This window comes from Pseudopodoces humilis, chromosome 10 (assembly GCF_049639895.1).
Source record: "Pseudopodoces humilis isolate 2021_Gansu_Grassland_sample_001 chromosome 10, ASM4963989v1, whole genome shotgun sequence".
NCBI classification, from domain to species: domain Eukaryota; kingdom Metazoa; phylum Chordata; class Aves; order Passeriformes; family Paridae; genus Pseudopodoces; species Pseudopodoces humilis.
In genome coordinates, this window is record NC_142209.1 from 3,913,058 (window position 1) to 3,935,256 (window position 22,199).

The 22,199-nt window shown below is 51.3% G+C and overlaps 2 protein-coding genes across 3 annotated transcripts in view; one reads left to right on the forward strand and one right to left on the reverse strand.

Annotated features, from left to right (window-relative positions):
* Window positions 1-11,281, forward strand: part of ASTN1 (astrotactin 1) — a 57,543-nt gene extending 46,262 nt beyond the window's left edge. Inside the window, exons 19-25 of the mRNA XM_088060485.1 lie at window positions 1,662-1,930; window positions 2,175-2,308; window positions 2,678-2,829; window positions 3,145-3,280; window positions 3,405-3,505; window positions 3,978-4,161; window positions 8,927-11,281. Coding sequence (XP_087916611.1) covers window positions 1,662-1,930; window positions 2,175-2,308; window positions 2,678-2,829; window positions 3,145-3,280; window positions 3,405-3,505; window positions 3,978-4,161; window positions 8,927-9,161 — 1,211 coding nt within the window. The 3' untranslated portion in view covers window positions 9,162-11,281. The remainder of the gene's footprint in view (window positions 1-1,661; window positions 1,931-2,174; window positions 2,309-2,677; window positions 2,830-3,144; window positions 3,281-3,404; window positions 3,506-3,977; window positions 4,162-8,926) is intronic.
* A 5,947-nt stretch (window positions 11,282-17,228) lies between these two features.
* PAPPA2 (pappalysin 2) overlaps window positions 17,229-22,199 on the reverse strand; it is an 86,672-nt gene continuing 81,701 nt past the window's right edge. For both annotated transcript variants that reach the window (XM_088060420.1, XM_088060419.1), the window contains exons 21-22: window positions 19,209-19,307; window positions 17,229-17,303 (exon numbers count right to left, since the gene is read on the reverse strand). In XM_088060420.1, the coding sequence (XP_087916546.1) occupies window positions 17,229-17,303; window positions 19,209-19,307 (174 nt within the window). The remainder of the gene's footprint in view (window positions 17,304-19,208; window positions 19,308-22,199) is intronic.

Genomic DNA, 22,199 nt, shown 5'->3' on the forward strand with positions numbered 1-22,199 from the left:
CTGCAGGCATTTTCCTGCCTGTGCTGGGGATGGTGGGTTGCAGCATCCAGGCTTGGGCAGCAAACAAGAGCCAGCTCCCAGGCCTGGACATGGGGAATGCTGAGCAGAGCTGCTGATTTTAGATGACCTTGGTGTGCTGCTCCTGCCCAGGAATTTCCTGGTGCAGGCAGTGAGAGCTTGGAGCTCACAGGCACCATAACAGACACATCATTTCCATCATGAAGCTTCCTAATTCTCAGTATTGGCACCGGCCTATGGTGCTGCTCTTGCTATGTCCCAGCCACAGAGACATTTATTATCTCCCAAGGGCTCTTGTGTGGGAAGGGCTTCTTTCAAATCCTGAGTCTGGATCCTGTGGGCTCAGGTCTCCTGGAGCCTGGACTTCTTCACAAGCCCACCTGGAAGAGTACAGACTCGGTGCTGTTTGGCTGTAGGCTGTCTCCAGATGTGGCACCTCTTGATTGCAAGTACTTCTTTTTTTCCTCTGCAATTTCCTCCTCTTTGATTTTTGTGCTTGGAGGCTTTTCAGGTCTGGCAGCCTTTTTCCACCCACAGTATCACATTTAGGTTTCACTCTGGCACCTGCTACTTTCCTTCCTTTGCTTTTTGTTTGCAAACGTCAGGGGCTGGGTATCGATTGAGAAATTGCAAGAGACAAATCATTCCCTGGCTCCTCTGCTTTTCCTCAGTGCCTGCTAAGCTGCAATTCGCAGCCAGCCTAAAGTGATCCATCTCCAGCTTCCTGGGGGAGCAGAGCAACACTTTTGTATCCCAGGTTTTGTTCTAACAGCCTTGTTTTCTTTGCAGGAGTCTTAAGGACGGACTAGTGCTGGCCCATTTCTCCGCAAATCCTTACTATAGGGAGATTTTCCTATTGAGTCATGGATGTGGTCCGTGGTGCCTCCCCACGGCAGCCAGCCCATGCCAGGTCACCACTAACGATGGCCTGAGCCTGCCCTGGGGGTGAGGCTTTGCTTGGTCATCCTTCAGCTTCCTCCAACCCCACTAACCATCTTCAATGGTCCCTCTAGGCCCTTCTTTCTTCTGCATAAATCCAGGGACCTCCTTTGGCAGGGATTTTGTGTGAAAAGCACTGTTTCCCTTCATGGCAAGGCTCACCGTGGCAGGGTGGTGTTACCCAGGGCACAGCAGCGATGGGCAGGTTTTACCTTTTTGACTTCTGTGCAAGGACTGTTCCTCTTGTGCCAAAGTCTTTCCTGCTATGTAGGGCCAGGAGGGCTTTTGCAGGAGAGTGGTTTGGCAGGGGTCTGTGGTGGGGAGTCAGTGTGACCTGAAGGTGCCCAGGCAGGTCCTTCAGGAGTCTCCAGGCACATGAAGGAGGGAGGCTCCCTCTCGTGGGGACCTGCTGTAAGGGTGGTCTGTCCCAGTCCAGGTGTACCGATGGGGCTGGGGAAACCGGGGCACTGGAACATCAGAGGACTTGCAGTCATAGAGGCCAGGGTGGGCTTTTCAGTCCCCATTCCTCCTCTGAAAACCAATAAGTATTTCATCCCTACAGAGCAGACAGCTCTTAAGGGTACAGGGGGCTCTTTGGAAGCACTGCCTCTCTCCTGGGCGGAAGGCAGAGCTCTGTCCCCCTCGTAGTCCATTACCAATGGCTTGGAGCCCACCCTGGTGTCACTTTTCTCCCCCTTCTCCAGGCAACTCCCCCTCAGATGAGTCAGAGGAGCGGGAGCGGGACCCCAAGGTGCTGACATTCCCCGAGTACATCGCCAGCCTCTCCGAGTCTGGCACCAAGCGCATGGCAGCCGGCGTGCGGATGGAGTGCCAGAGCCGCGGGCGCTGCCCCTCCTCCTGCCCGCTCTGCCACGTCACCTCCAGCCCCGACGTGCCAGCCGAGCCCATCCTGCTGGAGGTCACCAAGGCAGCCCCGCTCTACGAGCTGGTCACCAACAACCAGACCCAGCGGGTGAGGAGCTGGGGGTGATGGAGTGGGCAGGACGGGTGGCAGGGCAGCACTGTGGCTGTCTTTGGAGGCAGCTTGCCCACATGGCATCGTGTCCAGCCGTGGCAGCCCTTGCCCATTGGCCAGCCCCGCTCTCCGGGGTGAATGGACTGTGCTGAACCCACCGGGGGATGGATGAACACGGCACAAGTGGTGGTGGGATAGGAGCTCACCTGCCCGGTGCTCAACCCCTTCTCCTCTCTCCCAGCTCCTGCAGGAGGCCACCATGAGCTTGCTGTGGTGCTCGGGCAGCGGGGATGTCATCGAGGACTGGTGCCGCTGTGACTCGAGTGCCTTCGGGGCTGACGGGCTGCCCACCTGTGCACCTCTCCCGCACCCAATGTAGGTGCCCAGCCTGGCTTTCTGGTGTGATGGGTCTGTGAAGAGGTGGTGATGGCCAACAGTGTGGTGGCAGGAGGTGGTGGGGCTGTGTGCCTTTGTGGGACAGGTTTTCAAACTGATGGGTGACCTGGAAGTTGAGAGTACAGAGTTGCAGTGTCTTTTCTAAGTTCAGCTGAGACTGCAGAGCTGGTTGTGGATCCATCCTGGTAAAGCAGCCCTAGGCAATGAGTCCTTTGGACCAACGTGCCCAAAGCCAGGAGGGGAAAAGGGAGGGGGGAGTCATTTCTCTCCCGAGGTTACTGTCTGCTGTGAGTTAATGGCTTTGAATCCCTTTTGTTGTGAGAGAGTAATGCAAAAAATTTCCCCCAGCCTGCGTCTCTCCACTGTACATGAGCCCAGCAGCACACTGGTGGTACTGGAGTGGGGCCACTCGGAGCCCCCCATTGGGGTGCAGATCGTGGACTACCTCCTCCGTCAAGAGAAGGTCACCGACAGAATGGACCACTCCAAGGTGGAGACAGGTGAGTGGGGACTCCACTGCTTCTCTAGGGAGAGTGGGATGGAGGTGTTAGAAGAGAGCCTCTTTGTCTCTGCAAGGGGACGCTGCAGCAAGTCAAATATCCTGTGGAAGAGAGAGCAGCCCTTCTCCTGCCCACCATGCTGCGGAAAGGGGCAGCTCCGTACCATAGGGATGAGCTTTTCTGGAAAAGCAGTGGGTCCAACTTCACACCAACTGCATGCCTTGGTCCCCCTTGGCAGCAGGCAGTGTGGCAGCAGGCACAGCCCCAGGGACACCTGTGTCATCACCAGTGGCACATCCTCCCCTCTCTCCCTAGAGACGGTGCTGAGCTTCGTGGATGACATCATCTCTGGCGCCAAGTCCCCCTGTGCCATGCCAGCCCAAGTGCCTGACAGACTCTCCTCCACCATCTCCCTCATCATCCGCTGCTTGGAGCCCGACACCACCTACATGTGAGTGCCCTGTGCCTGTGGCAGTGCTGCCATCCTGACCGTGGTCATCCTGTTTGATGCTGCCTGTGTTTCCACTTTTTGTATTTCTACTTTTCTGCTTTGTTTTTTTCCCCTCCTCATCCAGGTTCACGCTCTGGGGAGTTGACAACACAGGAAGACGTTCCAGGTCAAGTGATGTGATGGTCAAGACGCCCTGCCCTGTGGTAGATGATGTGAAAGCTCAAGGTGAGATGGAGGGAGCTGCTGGACTGTGATGCTTGGGACAAGAGGGAGTTCCCCCTTCCAGCACGTTCCTGTACATGTCTCATGTCCTGGCTGTAATATCTTCTTCACCCCTAGTGGCCCAGGAGCTGCCACATGGTGGGGAGGGCTGAGATTGGGAGGCTGCAGGAGGCACACGTCCTCTCTGAAAACAAAAGTGAATAAATTGTGTTTCACTAACACTACCTGATGGCTTCACCAATTTCTTTTCTTAATTAGACCAAATTGTGGGAAGCTAACCTGGACTGAGTCCAGGGAATTCCATCTAGTCTGTCGCTCCTCTGCTGGGACCTTGTCCTGATATGATGTAAATCATCACTTGATGGACAAATCTTGGTTCTGGTCCTGGTTTCCCTAGAACTGAGCTTTAGCCCAGGCAGGCTTTATTCATGCCTTTCCTTGCACCCCACTGAAGAGCCCCTGTCCTTCTGCCCAGAAATAGCAGACAAGATCTACAACCTCTTCAATGGCTACACGAGCGGCAAGGAGCAGCAGACAGCCTACAACACTCTGCTGGACCTGGGCTCCCCCAGCCTCCACCGAGTCCTTTACCACTACAACCAGCACTACGAGAGCTTTGGGGAGTTCACCTGGCGCTGTGAAGATGAGCTGGGGCCCAGGTAGGCTCGGGAGCTGAGTTGGCTAAGCAGGCAGGCCTGCCCACCAGCAGGCTTGTCCCTCATGGATGGTGGTCACCAGGAAGGCATCTCTTCAGCAAATCTCATGATATGATGACAGATGATAGACCTTAGAGTGTCACAGTGGGGTTTCTGTTTTGCTTTGGTGCAAGGACCCTTAACAAAGGACAAGGTGGAAAGTGGTTGGCTGTTTTCAACCCAAACTTGTCCAACCCATCAGCCCTATACTGTCTCTAGAGTTTGGCCTAACATGTTCATGCTGTGCAGAGTGGCAGAGGGATGGCATTCTCTTTTTTCCTTCATAGCTGATGCCACAGGCAAAAAGGCAGAAGGTCTTGGAAAAACAACGCACCTTCGAGGGATGGAGATTGGATTCTGCTTTCTGCCTTTTCCTGGGCTTTGGCTTGAGCTGAATGCACCTCTGTGTGCTGAACTCCAACCACTTGTGGTCCCCAGCAGGCAGAGGACTGATTTGAGGTCTGGAATGTGCGTTTCCTCACTTTTGATCCACATCTGTGGTTGTGTGGGGGTGACATGAGTGTTTTTGGTGCCCAGGCAGTGCTGGGCTGCCACAGCAGGAGGAGGTTGTCCTGAGCTCTTCCTGTCTAAAATAGTCTCTTTGTGCCTCAGTAGGCACCATGTCTTCTCTTCAGGCTTTTCCACGTCACTGAAGCCCCTCCAACTGCCTGAGAATGTCCCAGGCTTGTGGAGATATCCAGATGTTCTCTTCTACCCATGCCCTTCAACATCTGCTTTAGTCTGCATGGTTTCCCAGTAACACAGATATTTCCAATCAGTTTAGCAGGCTGGGCTGAGTGATTGTGTGGGCTGCAGTGGTGTTTCATAGCATCTGGCCTCCAAAAACCAGAGCTGTGACCTCAACTGGAAATCAGGATTACTTTCAAATGTACATCAACAAGAGCTCCTATGTATGAAGTTCATGGCCCTATACCGTGCCCCACACATCCTCTTGCTGGTCTCACCACTGTCTGTCTTCCAGCTTTGCTTCTGCAGGTGATCACTTGTGTACTTCTAGCAGAGGATAGGAGATTCTCTGTGTACATCCTCTGTCCTCCAAACCCCTGCTAGGCAGTCAGAGAGATTCAGTAAATACCTTGTGCCTACCTTGCACTTAGTGCCTTGGACTTGTCTCCTGGTACAGCTTTGGTGGGAAACTTGGAGGAGGCCCTCCATGCCCTGGAGTGGAGCTGGGGTCTCTCCTCTTTTCCCATTTATGTCCTAAGAAATGTGAGCTCTTTGAGGCACAGCCTCAAAGCTCAGTAGCAACGTTGCAGCACATGGAGTCTTTTTAGGGCAGAGGCTTCCAGCAGCTCTTCTGCCCAGGGTTACCTCATCCCCCGACACCGAGTGGGATCAGCAGGCTTGGACTTTAGTCTCACCTTTGTCTCGATCCCAGCTGTGGTGATGCCGCTCTGTCTCCATTTCCAGATGTGAAATCCTGCCCCAGTTTGCACAGACCATCTGACCATCTGTTGTGGTGATTTGCATGAGGAGCACATAAAATTCCTTACGTGACAGACTGGAGTCGTCACAGAGCCGCTGCCATCAGTGAGTCTGAGCGCTGCCACTGCTGCTCTCTGCCCCAGTGAGGAGACCGAGGACCAGCCAGAACACGGGGTGGGAGCTGCCTCCTCGAGCCCCGTGAGGCAGAGGTGCATTGCTGTGGAGCAGCCAGAAATGCCACTGAATTACCCAAATGATGCCATTTTCTGTGTGACTCTACGAGCCAGAGGGTTAATTGCACCCTCTGGAAAAGCTGGAGTGCTTAGGATAGGATGACGCAAGTTGCTGATGAAGTGTTTGCAGCTCGCACTCCTTGGAAAGAGGCATTTAGGCAGCTGCAGCGGGTTCTGGTGATGACAAATCTTGGAAAGCAGACCTCCTGTTTGATCGTCTGCGAGGGCGAAGCACCCAGACTGGTGGTGACAGGACAAATCACTTGCAGATGACATTATTTAGCCAGCAGACAGTGTTTGTCTGACTGTTACTGATGCTCTTTTGAAGTCGTGGATGCAGACCCACTCTACCACATCCCTCCTCCTCCACACATCCAGGGCAGCTCCCGCTCTGCTCATTTGTGGCACACAGCTCCCTTCTTGGCAGTGCTGGCTGCTGGACTGAAGAAGCATAACTTTCTGTGAGTGCACAGATAACTTGTCTGAGGCTATGAAAGCAAGTCGCTCCCTCGGGGTCCAAGAAGGGATGCAGAGAACCCTGGTCTTTGCATAAGGAAAGGAAATGGAGAAGAAAAGCAAGCAATAAGTGGAAGTTGGATTTGATGCAAAGCCTAGTGAAGTCTGGTGGTGCCTACGGGCTTTGAGCCAAAATCTGTGGGGTGATACCAGGCATTCCCTGAGGGTACCTGTAATGCTGGAGGAGGAGAGGCACTCGTGGCACCTTGCTTAGGTGTCAGATGCAGAGATCAAGATAAGTGAGAGCCTGGCTGTTTTCTCATGGCTGGCCAGCTTGGGTGGCTGTCTCCAGAGCCAGCACCATGCTAGCCACCTTTGCCTTTCTGGCATGCCCTGGATGTGAGCTGTGGGGTGGCAGCTGTCATGTGTCTGCACAGCTGGACAACCTTTCAGCAGCTCCAGATTGGGCCCTTGGAGCTGCAATCACATCCAAGGTTTTCTCTCCAGGAAAGCCAAGGCTGGCTCTGGACTTGGGGTGTATTAATTCCTCTTCAAGCAGCTCTGTCGTGCTGTGCCTGGCCTGGAGGGAGGTGTGGAGAGGCAGTGGATGTTCCTTCATGGTTGGTACACATGTTCTGGAGCTGTCAAACCAGCCCACCCTGCTTATCCTAAGGTAGAATGTCCAGAAAGAATGTGATTTTTCCTTCAGGATCATGATTTGTGACTGCTGCCTGCTCTGGGCTGAGCAGATGCTGAGTTAAAGCTAGTGAGGGGATGTGTCTTCTTTTCCCTGACTATTCTAACCCACCAACTGGCCTTGTAGCTATGTAGGAAACTTATCCCAGCTCATCAGACACAAACTTTTGTCTGTGTTTCCAGGCACATGAGATACTTTCAAGATGCTTCATTTGAATCCATTGCCTCCACAGTGGCCAAATTCCCTGGAAGTCACCCAAAGTGTGAGACAAATTTAAAATGAATACAATGTGTTTTATCTGTACAAACTGATTTTCTTGATAAAAACATTAGCAGCACAATTTTAAGAGGACAAATTTGAAGAGAGCACAACTTAGATCATGTTTGGCCATGATCCTCTGCACTCTTCCAATATCTCATGCAATACAAGAGGTTGGTAATTTAGCACTTCCTCACTACCAGGACAAGCCTGCACTGAGGCTATGATGCCCTGGGTGTGCTGTATGTCTGTTGCAGAAGATGGATTCATCCTGGACCTCCTCTGCCTCTGTCACCTGACTTTCTCTTAAGGCTTTCTTGGCTGGGTTGTGGATCTTTACAAGCTGCTGCTGCTGCTTGCCCTTCCTTGTCTTGTTTTCCACAACTGGAAGATGCAAAATGCACATGCAAAGAGCCAGGGAGCTCTGCCACATCCTTCTCAAGAGTTTTTGGATGTGTTTGATGTATGCCCCAGTATATCCCTTCTGGTTTGCATGGTGTCCTGTAGGACACTTTTCCTAAGCTGTTACTAAATACTGAATCATGTAGTGGGAGTGATTTTCACTTTACTTATGTCTTGTGATATGCACTGTACTTATGTCTTGTGATATTGTGTGGATCATAATTTATATGTCACCTTCAACCTTCCATACAGGCCCTCAGAAGCCAGACATGGCATTCTGGTTTAGATTTTTTTGTTTGTTTTTTAAATATCCCTCCTCCTCAGTGGTATCTTGGCACACTGCTCCTGATACTGTGTATTTCTGGCACTGTTGAGGATGCCCCATTCCTGGAAATGTTCAAGGCCAGGCTGGGACTTGGAGCAACCTGCTCAAGTGGAAGGTGTCCCTGTCATGGGGCAGAGGAGTGGAACAAAATGATCTTTAATGTCCCTTCCAACCAAACCATTCTGTGATTCTATGATTCCTACACCAAGCCATGAATGACTAGCACAGTTCCTGAATACGCAGCACATAGACTTAGTGGAGAGGACACACATGGCAACACTGTTCTGGGCTGGCCATATATGTCATGCCTGACACTTCTTAGCATTTATCCCTTCTGCCTGCAGTGCTATTGGCTCCTGGTCTCCCATCCTGTTGTATTTGGGTCCAGTAGCTGCAACAGTGACAGGTGGTGCCACTTGAGTCCTTGGTGATGTCCACCCCAAGGGGTGCTGGGGGTTTCACAGCTGCACTTGTGACTGTCTCCTTAATAAACTCTCAGCAAACCTGGCCTTGTTGTGTGAGTGATACAGGGTGGAAGAAGAAGACAGGACAGGGAAGTGTGAGTCCCAAGACCAGCAGGTCCAGCACTGCCATGGTGACATGGGCATCTCTGCCCCAGGTAGGGGCGGTTCTCACATGGATTTAGCGTGCGGTGCTGCCTTGGGGATGGTGTGTCCCCACAGCCCCGCCATCCCTCCTTGTCCTGGCAGCATCAGGCTCCACACAGCTGCTCTTGCATTATCTCTTCTCCCTCAAGGAGCTCCCATGGTGTCCTTAACTGTCTTTACTTTTCTCTCCCCATACATTCCTCCCGCCCTTCCCGCCATCCTCTCCGTGGTGTCTCCATCACTCCCGCCACCACTCGCTGTCCATCGCCCCCCTGGCATCTCCCCTTGCCCGCCCTCGCTGCAGGAAGGCTGGCCTCATCCTCTCGCAGCTGGGGGACCTCAGCAGCTGGTGCAATGGCCTCCTGCAGGAGCCCAAGATCACCCTGCAGCGCTCATCCCTCAAGTACCTCGCCTGCCGCTACAGCGAGATCAAGCCCTATGGGCTCGACTGGTCGGAGCTCAGCCGGGACCTCAGGAAGACGTGCGAGGAGCAGACGCTGAGTGTCCTTTACAATGACTATGGTGACAAGGACTACTGAGGGTTCTGGGCACCTGCTCTCAGGCTGGCCTTCCCATGGGCTTTTCTGAGGGTTTTACACACGGACCCATGGAGGGGGAGGGTGTCACTGATGTTTCTGGAGGCAAGAATTTGGACTGGGGAGCAAAACCGGCTGCTCTGTGCAGGACTGACTCAGTATTAATTTCTTCTTCAACTTGGCCAAAAGCCTTTCTAGTTAGAAGTCTTGTGGGACCCAGTTTTCTTGGTTTTGTTTTATTCATTTTGCCAAGAGGTTCCTCAGCATTGGTGGAGAAGGCAGACTGGGAGGGCACAGCCCTCTTCTCCTGCCCCAGCCCTGCCCTGGCTGTGGGGACTGTCTTCAAAGGCGGGGGACACCAGTCATGGGAGAAACATGGTGACACAGCCAGGATGGGAGAGCAGGTGATGCAGGCGAAACGGAGGCAGGGCATGCAGGTCAGGTTGAGATGCTTACGGTTATGGCTGAGCTGATCAGCCACTGGGTGGCCAGCAGGGTTGGGATGGGGTTTTTTGCAGTTGTAAAGCATGAGGTCTGGGTGAGACCCGGGCGAGCAGTGGTGCCATTAATGGGCAGAGCTGGCGTGGTGTCATTAGCTGGGGTGAAGAGGCAGGGGCATTATGACCCCAGGTCCTCAGGTTCTTCTGCCATGGTCAAAACCCACATATGCTCCAAGATGCAGAGTCCTCCAGAACAAAAGCAGTTTGGCCTCAGGGCCAATGGTCAGCTGGACATCGTGAGCTTTCTTCTTGAGGGACCACATTCCTAGGAAGCCAACTTTAAAATCCTTTCTACTATCTTTTTTTCTTTTTTTTTTTTTTTTTTTTTACCCACCATAACAAAAACTTAGAAGCAGCATCAAGCTGCTGCTGAGGAGAGCCCAGCTAGAGAGCAGCAGCCAGGTGGCACAGACAAGATGTTCTGCACCAGACACTTGTAGCTGTGGTACAACCCAGGCTCTGTGTGGTGAGGGGAGAGGGATGCAAGGTACCCCAATGCCATAGTGCAGGATGGTCCTGAAGGTTCTGGTCCCAGAGAGGGCATGGAGGACAGGCTTCTGGGGGTGTTACTTGCCCATGTTCAGGCTCACGTCCGCTTCTTCCTCTGGTAACTTTTTTTTTTTAAAGCCAGAGAGCTGGGGTTGTACTGGGACACTGGGTTTGGTTCGGAGCAAACGAGTCTCCAAATCACTGTAACTGCTGATGATGTTGGAGGCAGAAAACAGGTTCCTTTTAGCTTCAGCTTCCTGCCTGGTTTGCAGAGGAGGCAGCTCTGGACTTGCCAGCTGCACACCTTTGATCTGGACAGGACCGGAGCCCTACAGTGGGATTTTTACCATGCCTCCAGAGAGAAATTTCCTTTTCATTTTTTTCAGTCTTGGCAGGAACAGTCTTCAGCCTGTCTCATTCCATTTTCTGCCTCATTCCTCCTCCTACCTGCCAAGGACATGGCTTGAATATTTGCGTGGTGCTGAGAGGGAGGGGGCTGTGCTCTGCAGCCCGTCACTGCCGACAGCCCTGCATCACTGTATTTTCTCAACAGCAGTTCAGTACCTTCCTTCAGGACCACAGTTCTTTGCTCTTTCCTTCTCACGGGCAGACATCTCTCCAGGGGCAGCTGACCTGGACTGGGGAGCTGCTGGGAGCAGCCACCAGCAGTCAGTATGACCTGGGCATCCCCGTGTCATTGCTGTAGTGAGGGTGTCTAGCAGAGGCCATCAGACAAAGGTTTGCTCTGTGCAAGAAGGAAGTCTCCTGGATCTTTTTAGCTTTTTCTCATGTGTTTGTCCTTGTATTTTGATGTGCCTGATGCTGCCAAGGGCTTAGGGCTCAGAGTGAGACCAGTGCCACCTCCATGCACAGGTATATATGGGCAGGTGATCTGTACTGAGTCATCACTCCTTTTCCTTTCAGCGAGACTCTTGGCCAAGACACTTCTGTTTATCCTTTTGCTTATCCCAGCAGATGCTGGGACTTTTAACTTCCAGCTGGGCAGCCATCCAGCCATGGGCAAAGGGCACCACTCCTCAAGCCTCGAAGGGATGTTTGAATGAAGGCTGCTCTGGCCCAGACGCCAGTTGGTTTCTCGCCAAGTAATACCGTGTACATGGCCTTTATGTGAAATGCAGACTGTTTTCTTTTGGGTAGCAGACTCCTCTCTTTTATTACTTACTAGGTGCAGCAGCAAGGACAGGAGCAGTGCTGTCTGCCAGCCACTCACTGTGATGCTGCCAGGAAAACCTTGGGCACCCCATGCATTCACACCTGCCTAGGTTACTTTTTCATCTGGCCCCAAGATTTACACTGAGGCTCTGCAGATATTTCTGTTCTGCTTCTGTGCTGACACTTCAAAGCCCTTGCACGGGCAACCAAAGCCCTGCAGCATCATCACCCAGCTGGGCCAGACTGTGCTCCCCGAGTCCCGGCTTCTCCATGGGCTGGGCTTTGGAGAGTGAGGGGAATCCCACCCCTCCAAAGTCCTTTGGCAGCACCCTTGCACAGCTGGATGGGGCTCAGCATCCTCACCCTGTGACAGACTGTGCAGGCTGCTGGCAGGACTGTGCTCTGCTGATTTGCCTGCCATGGTGTCCCTGCAGCTGCTGTGCTGGCAGGACCTGCCAGCGTGGCAGACCTGTGGGGCCATTTTCACAGTGACCCTGGCTTTGTGAGGGCTCCCTTCTTGGCTTCCTCACTCTAGATTTGCATGTCAGAACCTTTCCCAAGCTTGGATTTTCTTGCCCAAGTCTCTCAGCTACCACACAAGTCCATGTCAGACAAATGCCAGCAGACAGCATGGAGGACCAGACCAATCCCCCATGGGGCCTGACCCTTGTCTGTAGACCTGGCCATGGTGAAAAGTCTTGTGTGGGGCTTGCTCACCCAAAATAGGTGTGCCCTGGTCTAGTGGAAGGTGTCCCTGTCCACGGCAGCAGGGTTGGTGCCAGATGATCATTAAGGTCCCTTCCAACCTAAACCATTCTATGTCTCTGTGATTCCCTGCAGAGCTGACACCATCCACATCTGCTGCAGGGTCTACACAATATTTTCTCTCTTGGACTCCTGATTCTTCCCAAGCTGCCAGCAAAATGAAAACTGGACAAGAACTGTTTTCCAACCATTTGTGCAACCCCCCTTGCCCTTTCTTTTTGTTTTATTTCTGAATTAACGAGCAATCATTCACCTGAGATGAACCTCTGGGTCGTTAACTTTTCTTTGCTGCGTCTGTACCCCTGTAATAGCATTACTACCTTTTCCTTGTCGTGGAGTTATTTAACATATAAAGACAGTTTGGTCCTTTTCTTTACAAAGATGGCTACAATTCATGTTCCTTGATGTTCTATTAAAACTCTAATGTGACGTTTTACTACTGTAGATTGAAAGTAGGGTGCTTTAGGGTGAGACAGCCATGTGGCAAGAAATACAAAACCCTTCTGGATTACTTAAAAAAAAAAAAAAAGAATAAAAAAGGTTTTAAACAACAGAAACAAAAAATCATTGTAACACTATGTAAAACTCCAGATGATAATTTAACTGACTATTAAACGGAGCTGTTAGTAATCCCTGGCTCTGGCAAACTGGAGTGTTTGTTTATGGTTTTGGTCCAGTTGATGTCATCTTTGGTTTCAGATAAAACACTCTCAGCCTTTGAACTTGGGTGAGTCTTCACACAAGTTTAGCATTAGCCTGTCTGCCCAATGGGTTAGCCAAGTCCCAAACCACTCAGCACACGCAGATGGAGCCGTGTCCTGCGCCTCGTCTTGCCCACCTGCTCTGCAGGACGTGGAAAGGTAAAGATGTCTCCAGTCACCTTTGGGGGAAAAACTTGCATTTTTACACATCCTCGGCAAGGGTCTCTCAGTTCTTGATTTGCAAACCTCCACTGGCTGGGAACTTGGAAGCAGACTCCAAAAAGGCTTCTTTTAGCCATTTTTTTAGTATATTAAGGTGGATGGGATGGTGCTGTCTGGTGGTCAAGCACCCCTGGAGAATGTCCTGGTCCATCTGGCAGACTTTTGGCGGAGGACTAACAGCAATATGAGTATTAATGTCCCACAAAGAATGTGAAAACCAGTGCCTGAACAGAGGTGAGATCTGCAAAAGGTGCCAAAAGCCACTTAAGAGTGCTGTGCTGTGTCTAATGGTCGGGCCATCGGGATTTACAAGGGCAGGTCCCTTGGCCAATGTGTATTGCCACCTGCCCTGCCAGATGGTTGGAAGACCCAGGGGGAGCCTGGGCAGGCAGACAGGCAGACAGGCAGGACACTTGGGAGGACACAAGAGGGATTTAGGGGCTATAGCACATGAATCCATAGGAAACCAGTCTCATGGAACAACTTGATATTTTTTTTTTTTTTTCTTTTCTCAGTGCTAAATTGCAGGAAAAAGAGCTAAAAATATACCAAATACTTTCCTTCTGCTGTTTTCCATGCAGTTAACCACCATCTCATTGCACAGTAAGCTGTGGCTATGGAGTGAGATGGAGGAGGAAGAGGAGGAGGAAGAGGAGAAGGTCTGTGTGGAGCAGGGTGTGCAGCTGCAAGCCTAAACTGCTGTGTAAATATCTCAGCACAGCTAGCTCATCACAAAATCTTCTCAGGGGTTATCTGGCTTGCAATCCATGGGGGTTTGGAGAAAGCCACCCCAAAAAAGGTTGCAGTGGACTGCAAGGGATGTGTCACCAGCACATGGGAAGATTTTTAGGAAGGGTTTTAGGTGCGTGTTGGAAGGGTTGCTGTTGGCTCCTCTCCAGAGTGCACAATTTGGGGAGCTTTTCCCTACAGAGGACATTGGATGTCACCAGGAGATGCTGTTCCTCCTCTGGAACTGAGTCCCACACATGAAGAAAAGACCCATGAGGAGCTACAGAGATGGCTGGAGGAAGAAGAGTGAGGTTTAAACACAGGGCAAGGGCTTTTTGGTGTTTCTCAGTCCATAAGTACAAAATTTACTCAGTCACTTAAAAAAACAATGGAAAAAAAAAATCCTCAAATCTTAAAGCAACTTTATTCTCTTGGGTTTTAAATTTCTTGCCAGGATATCATGTGGTCCTCTGGCTCTAGTGTGGGCCACCTTCTGCTCCCCCCAGGGAGGTGAAGTGTGAACACACACACACATACACACACACAGACACATTTCCCTACATTTTAAGTGGATAAATTACAAAAAGTGACCAGTCTTAGACCAGTTTGTAGCATAACCAGGAGAAGACCTTCTGCAGAAGTGTTCTTGCAGCTGGTGGCACAGCAAAAGCTGCCTGGGTGGCAGCCTTGATTTAGGGGGTGGCATTAGAGATGAGTGTCCCTCCACACCCCAAAACCCAAAGGAAATATCCAACTGGGCTGTGACTGTTCTGGGAGAGTCTGTGGTTTGGGAAGAAGAGAATATGTCAGATCAAAGGTGTCAGGACAAGCAAACCACTTCCCTGGCTCCCTTTTGGGGGAATCAAGGAGGCAAGAGAGATGGAGGATGAGAAGATTATTTATTTTTCATAGATTTTTATAAAAAATAATTATCAAATACAAAAAAATAAAAATAGCAGCAGCCTCCATTGTGAATAAAACCCTAAAGGGGACAAAAACCGCTCAGTGTCGCTATAGAAGAACAATATTTCGGTACGTAGAAGCTGTCTGGTCATGAGAAGCACAAATGTCTACCAGCCAAGCCAGCACTTCCCATCCCAACCCTCCTCCTGTTCCCCTTTCCATGGGGCACAGTCCCTTCCCTGCACACACAGGTGAGCAGAGAAAAAAAACCCAGGATTTTCATGCCAAAAGGATACAAATTTGGCATATAAACACATGGGCATCCAGGTAGGGATGGGTTTGTCATGACAAGATGCTGGAACTTGAAATTCTGCTTCTGTGTGTCGTGTTCATCCCACATCCTCACTGCCCCCAGCTGTTGGGGGCTGCCAGAACCCCACTCCTACTGTGTTGGGGCCCCTGGATCTCCCATTTCCTGCACTGGTGGAGCAGGACAGGCTGCCTGAGTTACACATCCTGGGGGTGTTGGGCCAACTATTGCTTGAATTTCCTTGGATTGCTTGAGGGTTGTTTTTTTTTTTTTATTGAAAAGTTGTTATCTGACAAAATATTGCTGCTATCTGCCCGACTGACAGTGAATTTTGGGGTGGGGTCAACCTGTGCATGATGAGAACAAAAATGTCAGCGTCCCAAGAGGAGATGGGGCTCATTGTCCCCCACCTCTTCAAATCTCTGCCTAGGCCAGGTGGATGGGGACACTTGGGGTCAGGAAAGGGCTTGGAGAAGGACAAGGCATCTCCTGCCTGGATGCTGGTGGGACATCCCAGCACCTCTGCCCCTACTCGGGTCCTCCAGTAAAACACAACCATAGGAAATTCCTGACAAAATAGGATGGGGTAGAGCTAGTGGAAGCCAAACGATGCCTTGAAAATTCCTGGTCTCTCCACACCGTGTCACCCTCTCTCCACCACTGGAAGCCTGTATCCAACAGCACAGGCCGTGCAGGCAGGACACAGCCGGGCAGCCTGGAGTCCTTTGCTCCCAGCCTGCAGCTCACCCGGGCTCCCTGCAATGAGTTCCTATTCTGTGGTCCCTTCTCTGCTCTCTTCTCCTCTGTCCCTTTTCTCTGCCTCTTTATAGCACAAAACCATTAGTGATAATCCCACCTGGAGCCAGGCACCTTCCCCATTGCTGCCTTTATGTGGCTGGGTCCTAGCTGAGCTTCTGGGAATCAATTATTGGGGGCAGAGGTTCTTGCTGGGCTTCTCTGAGGCCAGAATTGAATCTGCAGATTTTCACTTAGTGCCTACAGGAGCAAGAGCCTCTTGGAAATCAGCAGCTGTATGTCCAGCATGAGGGGCTGGGACAGAGATAGTAATACTACTGATACTAAGGAAAATGTCTATGAGAAAAGATGATTCTCAAAGTCTCCTGACAGGTGTTTTTTGGTCCCTTTGGCATTACAGGGTCTAGTCTCCTCTGACAACACAACTCATTTGGAGCTCAGATGTGGGGGAAAGAGAAGAAGGACCACCTCAGCATCCTTCATTCCAGCATCACACAGCAACACTGGTTTGGCCTCTACATCCAGCTGGGTGTGCAGTGGCTGGGGGAGTGAGACAGAGGGGGAGCATGCTGAGTCTTTGCTCCTGTTGACCATGCAGTGATCCCCATGGACACATGCCCAGAGGGCTCTAAAGTAATGTGTGATGGATGCCTGTGGTGCCCTTGGAATCTGTTGTGCTCACTGGGATGATTCAAGAGCACAATAACATTTTTTCTCAACCCCAGAATCCTGATCCACGCCCTAAGCAGAACAAGGCAAAGCACTGGCAAATACCAAGGGCAAAACTTGGTCCCTGCAAGATGCCCAAATCACCTGGAGGTGAGAGCATCCACTCCTGGGGAGCTCTCTCCTGGCATGGCCTGGATGTTTGGCTTCTCTTGCCATCCTCCTTGCAGCTCCCTCTCAGCAAGGAAGGGGAAAATCCCTGCTCCTCCTGCCCTGACCTGCACTTTTCTCAATGGTTAGTACTTCACAGCAGCATGGGTGTGTGATAAAGGATATCCTTTCTCAGCTTCATCAAGAGCAAAGAAAATATAATATATATTTATATATATATATTATATATATGTATATAGATATAATTAAGTTTAAATATTTGCAGAGAGATCACAACTACCTCGACCTTGCTAAAAGAAGTCTGTACAGCAGAGAGGGGTGAATAGTGACAAAATCCAGAGCAAAGACAGACACCCAGGAGCCGGACCAGGACAAACATCCATGGCAGCACCTGGGCTCTCGGCGTGGATGGACCCTAGCCCAGCGTGTGGCTGAGGCGGCACCAGACCCCTGGCTGAGCGCCTCGTGTGGGTTCTGGAGGGAGCAGCGATGGGGAGGGGACCACATTCCTGCCCTCCTGGGCTCCTCAGTGGCCTGGACCCAACCCCTCCGTGCGCGGTCGCCATCCCCCTGCCCGGCTCTCCCTCAGGCTCCTGCCCCCTCGCCCCTGCCATTCCCACGGCCCCGCTGCTGCCCCTTGGCTCCTCCGGCGCTGCCTGACCCAGAGAGGCCCCTCATGGTGCCACTACTGGTTCTCCTCGGCCGCCGGGTCGCGGCACGTGCACTCGTCCTGGTCGCAGTCAGCAGCAAACGGGATCACCTGGGGGAACAAAGGGACATCTCAGCCTCCACCCTGGGACACCCCTACGCCCCCACAAGGTTTCTCCACCCTGCTATGGACAAACAGATATTTTGGGCTGTGCCCTGTTGTTGGCACTGCCAGGCTCTGCGCTCACCGAGGAATGGGCTCTGATACAACCTGTCCCCAGATGAGTTTTGTTCTTAGCCTTTTCCTTTTTAGTAATGTGTTTCAAATCTTGCAGCCAAAGGTCGGGTTGAATCTTGTGCCCCAAATGTCAAACCCTGGCGAGAAGTGTCCCCTGATGGGGGTAAGACAGTCAGACTAGGGCTGGCACTGGTGAGGCACCTCTAGATTTAAGTTTTACTTTGGTCCCTGTTAGAAGACCCCCTTCATCCATGTCTGAACCTATGGACCTGTCAGCTACTCCTGGCTCTTCCAGCAAAGCATGAGGATAATATAGCCTCGTCTTCTGCAGCAATTTGGGGAACTCAGCCAAGCTCTCAACTGCAAAGCTGACCTCCACACTGCCCGACATAAAAGCCAGGGTAGGTGCATTGTTCTTGTGCGCTGTGGATTAAGGAAAGCCAGGCAGGATGGAGGCTCACTGAGCAGGAACAGCCTCCCATGGGACAGGCAGTGGGTTCCACTCATAAGCTGTGCAGCTTTGAGACACCCTGTGCGGGTTGGGAGGCTCACTGCACATTGCTTTCTCTGCATGTGACCGAGCAAGCTTGTGTCCCCTTCTCCGGTGGTAGCACAGAAAGGACGGAGGGCATACACTGAGCATCTGACTCCTGGTTGACAGTGGCCTGGTAATGAGCCATGGGAGCCGAGAAAAGAGTTTTCTTCAGAGATTTTATACACACCAGGCTCAGAGCCAGCAGTTTTTCTTACTGTGGAAACACATTTGATTTTTCACAGACTGGATCAGCAAAGGAAGGGCTGGAGTGCTTTGGGGAGTTTTTTTGATGTTTAAACCCTGTATTTCTCCATCTGTCTTAAAAGGGATGTGCTGGAGGCATGTTGAGCAGAAGATCTGGGACCTGTGGGGGATGAAAGCTGTGTCTGTGTCTCCTGAGAGCCATGGGACTGAACCCCACCACTTTCCACTGTGTACCCATCCTTTATTTTGGCCATGTCTTGCTCTGAGATGTCATGATATTGTTGTGGGGATTTCACTCATCACTTGGGTGTAAAGCCTCCTCTTTCCTATCTCAAGTGGATCTTCCCAGGATTTTATTTTTCCTTTTCTCTGTGTATGTATGCGTGATGAAAGGAGAAATGATTCAAGCTCCACAACAAAGATGAGAAGATCCAAATTCACATATTTTCGCAGTGAGAAATTATTTCATGCCCTGTGATTTGTTTTGCTGTTGGATATGATTAGGAAGAATGGGCTGTGAGTGCTGGATAGCAAGTTAGGTGGGAGGGAAGGTTGTGATGGGAGACAAAAAGGGGTCTGTGCAACCCCAACGCCAAGTTACTCCCTTTATGCTATCCTTCCCTCCTCAGAGAGGGAGGAAAACATCACTTGTAGCAGATGCCAGTGGACCATACCAAAAATCCCCTGAGACAGCTCAATTACACAAGGTGACTTCTGACTCACCATGTCTAGCACTATGTCCTATGGAAGTCATTTCTTTGGGACACATTTCCCAATATGAGAGGAAATCCCATGAACCTCAGTGGGAGCTGGGCTGAAGTTTCAATCACGCTGGCCTGAGTCCAAACCCCGCTCTTAATCAGTGCGATGATGTCCGTCAGCTTCAGCTGGCTTTGGTTTAAAATTGCGCGTTTGTTCTCCGTTCATGGGAGAATTACACTGCAGGCTCAGTTCCACAGCCAGCAAAGCCAAAGAACATAGATAGCAGTCACCCCTGAATCCATAGATCCTGGCCAAGGCCACGGGAGGTGCTGCCTTACCTTCCTGGAGGACAGTGTGGAGGAGCAGCAGTCCCCGCCGTCATACTGGCAGTATGCCCGGTTGTTGATGGTGTCACACCAGCCGTCTGCTTGGAAGGGCTAAAGGCAGAGCAACAAGGTTTTGTCAAAGGTTGTTCAAAAGCATAAGGTTGCCCCCAAAAGTAGAGGCCCCAGGTCTTCAGCAAGGCCCCTGTACCCACTTCCACCATACACAAGCCCCTCTTCAAAGCCAAAGGGCACCAGATATCCCAGCTGGTGTGGATGGAGCAGTGGGTGTTCTAAGGGCAGCAGCTAGAGGATCGTGGAATTGTGTCAGAAATGTTAAATGGCATGAGCAGCCATTCAAAAAACCAGTTTATTGTTGTTCACTTACATGAATCATCTGATCAGAGAAGAAGCAAGTGGGGCTGAGAGGCAGCCAGTGATGGCTGAGAATCTCTCCCGTGCAATGGCTGTGACCAGCGACGTGCATGGGAAGCACTCGCAAGGAGGCGTCAGGAGCGGTCGGCAGCCAAGGTTTATTTATCACAGATCTACACCAGCACTGCCAAGCAGCCACTGAACGAGCTACAGGATGGAGAAGCCATTCGTTCCTAGAGTGATTAGTAACAAAATGCTTCTTTCACTTTGGGCTCTGTGATGGTACTTACTGGCCCAGCAACCATGGCTGACCTCCAGGAGGACGTTTTCCAGCAGAATCGTGGAATCATGGAATGGTTTTGATTGGAAGGGGCCTTAAAGACCATCTTGTTCCAACATCCCTGCCATGGGCAGGGACATCTTCCACTAGACCAGGTATCCAAGCCCTGTCCAATCTGGTCCTGAACATTTCCAAGACTGGGGCAGCCACAGTTTTTCTGGACAACCTGTGCCTCTGTCCCACCACCCTTAGAATCAAAAGTTTGCTCCTAATATCTAGTCTAAACCCACCCTATCTCAGTTTAAAACCACTACCCTTTATCCTGTCACTCCATGTCCTTGCCAAAAGCCCCTCCCTGACCCTTGTGTAGCCCCTTTTAGTCCTGGAAGGTGCTTTAAGGTGTCCACAGAGTCTTCTCCAGACTGAACAGGACTCTTGGTGGAGCCCTGGCTATCCCATTGCTCATGGAAGCAGCTGACTCATTTCATTTGGTCTGGTTGGCCCCAAACAACAACTGAACTCCCCAAAATTCCCAGACTCAGCCTTTGATGATGGACACTCACATGCAGCACCCTTAAACTGAACGAGAGCCCGCTGAAAAATGTCACTGCACCACAATAGCCCTGCACCCACTGTGCCAAAACCAACATGTGGGCCTGGTGATAATACCAGTAATTCACATGAAAAAACCATGCCAAAACCAGAGAACCCATGTGGCTTTTTGTCCTTGTGACTCACAAGGAACAGAAATGGGCTCAACACAGGCTAATAACACTTTAGGAAGTAGCAGCAGGGATTATGGCAAACCACCAGTTCTGGTCTCCGCTATCAGTAGCACAGGCCACAGGCCAAATTCAAGCAGCCACAGAAAGATCGCATTAGCCTGGAAGATTTTGAAAGAGCAGAAGAAAGAGCACACCTTCCCTACAGCTGGGAAATTGAGGCACAGCCGAATTAGGCAGCTCACTCAAAAAACCAGAAGGGATTTGACTCCAATCGTTGCTGTCACAAACTTCATCCAGAGGAGACCAGGGTGCAATTTCTTCAAGGCAACAGTGTTAACACTCCTCTTCCACCAAAAAGCATCAGGTGGGTCTTAAATGATTGTGGTCAAAGGTTTCTTAGTCTCAAAGCAGCTTTGAGCAGCAGGAGGGCCAGGGCAGGGATGTTGGGGCTGGCAGGTACCAGGATGCCGTCGGGACTGGCCAGGGACGCTGGCAGGGGAAGGCTCTTCTGGGTGTGATTTGCTTTTGCAGCCTTCCACGCGGTGGAGTTTTTCCTTGAGCTTTGCTCCATATGTCATGACTCACTGGCAAAACAACACCCGTCGCTTTGGTAGTTTCCATACAATTATGGGGATGTTTGCCCGTCCTGGCTGCACAGGTCTGAAACGATTTCCAGATCTTGCATGCAAGGTGGGGGGAGGACAGAGGCAGGGACAGGATGGGGAAGGAGAGGCTCCCAGTCTCTCACTACACCTATCAGGGCTAACTGCCCCCTCCTCTCACCCAGCCGGAGCCCGTACCCCACCCTAAACAAATACAGGCTCCTATGGCAACACTTGTTGGGGAAACTTAACAACTCATGCTCCAAATTACATTGGAAAAACATATGAAGGGAAAATAAAAAATGACTAATTGGACTCGAGGCTCAGGAGAGCCAGGCACAAGGTTTGGGGATTTCTGTCCCTGCTCCTTGTCTAGTGTTTTGAGAACACAGTGATTCCTGTGCCTTTGCCTTACTGAGAGCCTCCACATGGTTTTGCCTTTTGTCAAGCAGAAAGAACAAAATAAGGTGTTGGTTATCCTCAAGGGCACAGGAGTCCTTGTACTTGTACCAGGCTCATTCTTGCAGGAATCATGGCAAGGTGGGGACACAGGCAACGCAATCTATTGAGGGTAGGAGATGTGAGAGAGCAGAACCCACACAGACTCTGTTCAGTGCTTGAGACGTGTGGCTCTACAGAAAGCAATGCCAGTGGTGGGAGAAGGCGGTTTGCTCACATCTGTGCCTTGCAAAAACACCTGATGATGTTTTAAGATGCTAGCAAGAAAAAGGAAAACAGCAATGCCCAGCTGTGCCACATGAAGGTTATGGATGTGATCCAGGGAAATGGTCAGCTGGGTCTCAGCTGCCAGAATACGCATCCTCCAGCGTGGAGGGGGGGAGGTGGGTAGTGGGCTGGTTGAAATGTCTCTTATAAACAGGGAAAAACTGAATAAGGGAATTGCAGCAGCCGCTCTACGCTGCGTTGAGTGGTGGGGAGCTGCTGGGCCAGGCGGCGTGCCACCGAGGCAGCCAGGGAGACGGGCTGTGTCAGCGGATCTCCCGCTCGGCCATCCATCTTCCTT